We start from the raw sequence: 6,886 nt of genomic DNA on the forward strand, positions 1-6,886 counted from the left end.
AGGCCTGTCTAATATTTGATTATTAACACATTTGAGTTTTTGAAATGTAGTGATTATTATTTAAAAGCATATCCTTTCAATTTGGGCTAATATTTAGGTGGAAGTGTCCCGTTAAATATCTAACATCCATCCAACAATAGTAAAATAAATAACCTACCCTATGCCAAGATTTTTTTGGTTAATGACACTCAATCTTAATTATTTGACTTTGATTTGGTTCTTCTCAGCAACTATGCAGAGGCAGTATACTCACTAGAGTAAGAATTACCCTGGTGCCAAAACAGCTACAATTTACGATCATTTGAGAAAACAGAATACAACACTGCGTCCTCACACCAGGTGCCTGAACCAGAATGAGACACCTGGTGTGAGGGTGCCTCAACCTTTGAAAATAAATTAAAGACACAGTCCGTGCCCTTTTGGCTAATAAGGCTCAATGGACTGTTCCCATTAGCTGCAAAGTTCAAACCTGTATTCATCTGAGACACTGACGACTCGTCACCAGAGAAGACACCCGCCTGCAGGTTCATATAAAGCCTTTTCTAGCTTTGAAAATACATTTTTGTTTTTATGACCAAAATAGACTTTGTCTCCGTAATATATGATGATCATAACGATTCTGGCGTCACCCGCTGTTATCAATGTACAGATAGCATCATGTTTGCATTGTATTTTCCTGCCTCATTTTATACGGGGCTGGCACTTGGACAGATGAGTGTCTCGACTCAGTCAGTGCACATCCTGCTCTTAATGTCTTCCTGTGGAAGATAAAGGGATGCATGAAATGTCCTGTAGAGCACAGAGATATGAGATGATCCGATAACACTGCATCATTACTTCTGGAGAGTTGTTAAACCACAGGATCCTTTTTATTTATTACTTAAGTCACTTGTCTAATACTGCTTAATTGATGTTTCTATTTCTTCTCTGGGTGATTTGTCTCCAATGTGAAATCTACAAGAAGAAGTGATGCTGAATAATACTGAAGTAAGCACTGTGTGTGCTCATTAAGTGGACTCTGGCGATGCTATTATCTCTGAGGGACTCCTTTCAAAAGGAGATAATTGCTGTTACCGCCCATGGAGAAAATCAAGACACTGTTAACATCTGCTTGGCAATAGATTCATTTGTGCTAACTAAAGCGGGATACGGTCCTGTGCTGTCTGCAGAAGATAAAAACACAGTGTAGAGATTGCCATATGCTCTGGATGGAATGGAGGCAATAAATGTGGATTTAAATGACAGATCTCAGGCTCTTTATGGCCTGGTTTAGTGCATGAATGGCTCACACAAATTGAAATGTGAAATGATGGAAACTTCATGCAGGATATGGAACTGAAATCTCTTGCAGCATGGAGCTACAGCAGTCAAGTCTATTTTCTTGTTGTTCTGCTGTGAACTCAATTAGCATATATATATATAGACATTTTTATTGATTGGGATAAACCCCTTGAGATGCACCATCTCGTTTTCAAGGGGGCCCCGACAATAGCAACAACTTACAGACATACATAAACAAAAAGACAAAATGCAAAACATGACACACAAGACAACCCACATACAGTCTGTTAAGTAAAATTCAAGCAATGCATACAATCATTACAATTTGAGACAGTCAAGCAAATCAGTTTCATCAATATCAGTTTCATTAATAACAAGCACAGACCAGTTGAAAGTGAGATGACAATGCATGTTTAAATAAACCCATGATGCAAGAGATCTAATAGCAGCAGGTAAAGTATTCCAGTCAGTTGGGGCTTTGAACATGAACGCTCTTCTGCCAATCCATTTTTTTGCAGAGGGGACAGAGAAATAAATCTGAACAGAATGTCTAACTTGATGAATTGGTGAGTAGGGTACAAAATACTGCTTTAAATAAGGGGGATAGTTAAGATACATGCATTTAAATATCAGCTGAAGCCAATGCGTCTGTCTTCTTACATTTAAAGAAGGCCATTTAAGTTGGTTATACATTGTGCAGTGATGTGTACGAAAAGGACAACCAAGAACAAATCTGCATAGTCTATTGTAGGCTATGTTGAGTGGAGCAAGATCTGATTTATGTGCATTTTGGTAGACAACATCACAACCAATCATGACCCTGAGCAAAAACCCAGCAGATGCCTTTGAGAACCTGAGCGAGGCTTCATGAACATGCAGGCCTGTGTGTAGCTGCACTGATACACACACACATGGATCATCTCCACTGTGTGTGTGTTGAACTTAGTTAATGACAAAGGCTTGCTGGATCACTCAGGGACTAGTGTGCTCGATAAAGGTCAACGCTGCCCCCAGCTAATGCTTCATCGGTCAGAGTAACACTTTAGCCGAGCGTATTGTGAATACTCCGCACATGAACGCTTCACAGGGCAAAATAATCAGTGGAGTAGAGTCTGTAAAGCACAGTTCTGATGTGCTTTTCTGTGGCAGACACAACACACTCTGACACATGTGTATCCCAAACCTCTCCAAGCAGGATCAGGGATTAACAGCCAGGAGTCAGTCTGGGAAAGTCAGCAGCACAACAACTTTTTTTAAAGGCTTTTTTTTTTAAATATAGAGGGACAGAAAACGAAAACTGAGAACTTACGCATTTTTATACGGCTATGGCTGCCTTGTAAATGTAAAGGCTGCAGTTTAAAGTGGTGTGTGATTTGCATATCGGACAACAAATGTTTATTAAAAGCAGCTTATAGTTTGTGTTTGGCATCTAGGCTCCGGCCTTATCACTCCCTGAAAATGATTTTTACAAAGAGTATTGATAAGTGATGATTTAATAACTATGCCCCGGAGCCTGCAGGTGGATGCTTGGGTGGTGGTGGGGCAGAGAAGCAGCAGCGTAGCAGAAGCAGCAAGGCAGCAGCATTAGCGAGGTAGAGGGAGAGATAGCAGTTTAAATAGAGTGTCAGATTACAGAGAGTGAGTTTGGTTGGTTGAATAAAGGGGGTAAGGCAAATCACGTGTAAGCTCGAGTTGACTGCCTGAACTAGCACATAGGATTCGCTCCAATTGTGTCACAAAAGTGCCTCTGTAGGATAATTATGGTAAAGCAAATTAGTGTCTCAGTTTAGTAAACTGCTATTTTATGCACTTTAAACACTTGTACAGTACGTGAATTTTGACTGTAGTGTTGTCTCAAATCTCACACAGCTGCTAGCATACTAGCAAGATCACTTGCATGGTGGTGGTATTTATATTAAATATATTTAAAAAATGTAAGAAGAAATTAAGGAGGGTCACTTCAGTTACATATCCAAGTGGCGGTCCTTAAGTGTGAGACGTTTCCAGTGTTCACACAACTATTTGAAAGCCAGGAGTGAAAGCTGATAGTGGACTGCATTTTTCCATAGCCTACTTTGCATTGATTCGAGCACTTATGTACTCAAGATAGCACATAGAGATATGCAAAGTAAGACATGGCATAGGTCATGTGATGTGAGCACCTTTACTAACATCCTATAGGAAGGCAAGGTGCTGCAGCTGCTGAGCTCAGGTGCCTGTGCATAAGCTTTTCACCTAGGCTAAGACAACTTCAACACACACATAGCTTTCTTTGAGGTGCCTGAACTCATCACTCTCTATGGATGGAGTTGATGGAGGGAGCTCCTGCGTGTTGCTCTGAGTACCCTCCCTCCCTCCCTCGGGCCGCTCCGCGCGCACTCCGGAGTTGAGGATGAAGCCGCAGAACATCAGGACCCTCTCTCTTATCCTCTCCATAGTTTTCTACCTGCTGCTGGGAGCCGCCGTGTTTGACGCGCTGGAGTCGGAAAGCGAGGTTTTTCGGAAGAAGGCGCTGGAGCAGAGGCTGAACGATCTGAAGAGGAAGTACGGCTTCACGGCGGAGGACTACCGAGACATCGAGAGGGTGGTGCTGCAGTCCGAGCCGCACCGCTCCGGGAGGCAGTGGAAGTTCGCAGGGTCTTTTTATTTTGCCATCACTGTCATCACCACAATTGGCAAGTATGGTTTCTCGATACTTTATCTGGCTTCTTTGTGTTTCCGCATGTTTGTATGTGTTTAGAGGTGGAATAAGTACTTATTCACTTAAATAAAAGTAACAGTGGATCTACAGCAGTGTAAACAAATATGTGAGTCAAAGTCCTGCAAAGTAGACCTATGTATGTAGCCTATTACAAGCAAATGATCAGCAAGTTGTAAAACTATGTCAAATGGTCCCTTTCAGAGCGTTACATTGATCTTGAGGGACCTGAAATATTATAATGCAATTATCCTGTTTTTTTTAACAAGATAATGATTTGTACATCATATTCATCTCAAGCTATTTATTTTCCAGACTTCAGATGCTCTTTTAGTTTTGTTGAGGTAAAATGTACAGCTTTATCATTTTTTAATACATGAAGACTTCACAGTAATAATATGTGTTGCAGTTTAATAAAGTAGAAACGATGGCAGTTAAATGCATGTAGTTTAGTGAAAAGTTCACAATTTCCCTCATAAATGTAGCCTACTAGAGTAGGGTATAAACTAGCATCAATTGGATATACTTAAGTAAAGTACCTTAAAGTTGCAGTGGTATTGTCGTTGAATAAAACTGTCCAAACATGAGCTAAAAACCTATATAGGCCTATAGAGCGGGCAGAATTTGGGTGTTATTCATAGTAATTTTATCACAATTTGCAGTTACACATCATAACGTGACAAATCAAAATATTGATTCATGTAGGTAAATCCATGGAAGCTGCTACATATAAACCACATTGTACATTTTACATCTGTTCCATCTGTCATATATTTATATGTATGTATACATAATACCTTGTTATAATGCAACATGTATATTTTCTACTTTCTTGTTTATTTCTAGTCTTTGAATTTTTATTGTACAATGCCATGTATTTTTTATGTTGCTACAACACAAACATTTCCCAAATTGGGATCAATAAAGTACTATCTTATCTTATCTTGTAATATCTTGAAACCTTCTTAGACACTAAACAGCATTGCCAGCCATCACATGACATGCATATATTGTGATTTGTAGGTTACGGCCACGCTGCTCCACGCACTGACGCTGGCAAGGCCTTCTGTATGTTTTACGCTGTCCTGGGCATCCCTCTGACCCTGGTCATGTTCCAGAGCCAGGGCGAGAGGATCAACACCTTCGTCCGCTTCCTCCTGCGCAGAGCCAAGCAGGGCCTGGGCTTCCAGCAAACCGAGGTGTCCATGGGGAACATGGTGCTGGTAGGCCTGCTGTCGTGCATGAGCACCCTGTGTGTCGGAGCCGCAGCCTTCTCCCACTTTGAGGATTGGACCTTCTTTAACGCTTATTACTACTGCTTCATCACGCTCACCACCATCGGATTTGGAGATTTTGTGGCCTTGCAGAAGACTGATGCTCTCTCAAAGCGACCCCCCTATGTGGCGTTTAGCTTCGTGTACATTTTGGTGGGGCTGACGGTCATTGGGGCTTTTCTTAACCTGGTGGTGCTGAGGTTTCTGACTGTAAGCACCGGGGAGCGGGACGTGAAGCCTGAATCAAGGGTGGCGGAGCAGCCTCAGGACACGCAGGGGGATAGGGAGGTGTCGGAGGCAGAAACTGCTGATGTTAGCTATAAAGACGGACACAGCAGCTTGTGCAACCTGAGCCTCCCCATGCAGGGAGGCACCAGCTGTATGAATCTGCTCCAATCCCCTGTAGAGGAGCGCAGACTTGTTTTGCCTGAGCAAAAAAAGCTCTCTGATCCCAGCAGACTCAGGGCCTTGCTCTCCTGCATCTGCTGTGCTTTATACGACCGCCCATCTCCGCCTCATCCTCACGAGGTGGGCGGCCACAGCAACCCCGTCTTTTACAACTCCATCTCCTACAGGGTGGAGCGGGCCTCCTGCAGCTCCTGCTTCACCTCCTCACAGGCCTCCCCCTGCAGCCAGGCTCTCTGTGCAGGCAAGAACTATCCCCACAGCAGGAGGAAGTCATTATAACTATCCAAACATTACACTTTGTGGCCTTTGTTCTGGACGTTTTGCACACAACACTGAACCCTCTGATAGTATGTCTGCTGGAAGTGCTTTCTGAGTCCTGTAGCATACATCTTTAACAGTTTACAATGCTTTTTTATAAAGTATAGAGTAAATATTTTAACTAACAGATATCATTATCTTCCCCTGGTCGATTACTTTGTAGATATTTATTGTATTATTAGTTTGAAATGTTATGTTTAAATATGCAAATTAGGCAATATGCCTATTTGCGCAGTTGAGAAATCTGAACATACGTTGGTGACTTATTAGAGTAAACAAATGTGTATCGAGGGAATGTTTAATATCTCTCTATCATTTAATAAATCAGAAAATACTGTCAACAGCCAACATTATTTATTTATTTTATTATCCAAAATAAGTATACTGTAGGCCACATGTGTCAAACTCAAGGCCCGGGGGCCAAATCAGGCCCTTGGTGGATTTAATTTCAGCCCGCAGGATAATTTGTAATTACTATTAGATCTGGCCCGCCGGTATATTGCACGCACACCTTCACTCCATCCTGAGGGTTTCTTCAGCTCAGAGCCTGAGCCCAAACATTGATGACCTTGCACCCAAGATGAGATGCCAAGTATCTGACTTGAGCTAGCATCACAGAGCAGCACACTGAATTTGATGGATGTTTCCTTCTGCACTTTTTCTCTCACGACAACAGGGCATGTTTGGTTTTCTCTTTGAGGGAAATAGTTTTTGTTGAAGCTGTTGTTGGCCTGTGGGAAAATGTAATCATAAGAAATGACTCCGGAAAAGCTGCAGATAGAGCCATAAGAAATGAATGCAACTGATTATTTAATGTTTAATGTTGTTTTTATAGGCAATCATTTAAGCTTAGTTAGTTCCAGGTTTAATATGTGCAATAAGTTCATTTCAATACGTTTTGCTATAA

At 41.8% G+C, this 6,886-nt stretch overlaps 1 protein-coding gene across 1 annotated transcript; it reads left to right on the forward strand.

The window, feature by feature from the left end:
• The first annotated feature begins 3,496 nt into the window (after nt 1-3,496).
• LOC117543793 (potassium channel subfamily K member 15-like) lies at nt 3,497-6,465 on the forward strand. The gene is made up of 2 exons (XM_034212363.1): nt 3,497-3,956; nt 5,003-6,465. The coding sequence occupies exons 1-2, from the start codon at nt 3,674-3,676 to the stop codon at nt 5,938-5,940; spliced, it is 1,221 nt and encodes a 406-aa protein (XP_034068254.1). The 5' UTR covers nt 3,497-3,673; the 3' UTR covers nt 5,941-6,465.
• Nucleotides 6,466-6,886: the final 421 nt, after the last annotated feature.

This window comes from Gymnodraco acuticeps, unplaced genomic scaffold (genome assembly GCF_902827175.1).
Source record: "Gymnodraco acuticeps unplaced genomic scaffold, fGymAcu1.1, whole genome shotgun sequence".
Classification (NCBI taxonomy): domain Eukaryota; kingdom Metazoa; phylum Chordata; class Actinopteri; order Perciformes; family Bathydraconidae; genus Gymnodraco; species Gymnodraco acuticeps.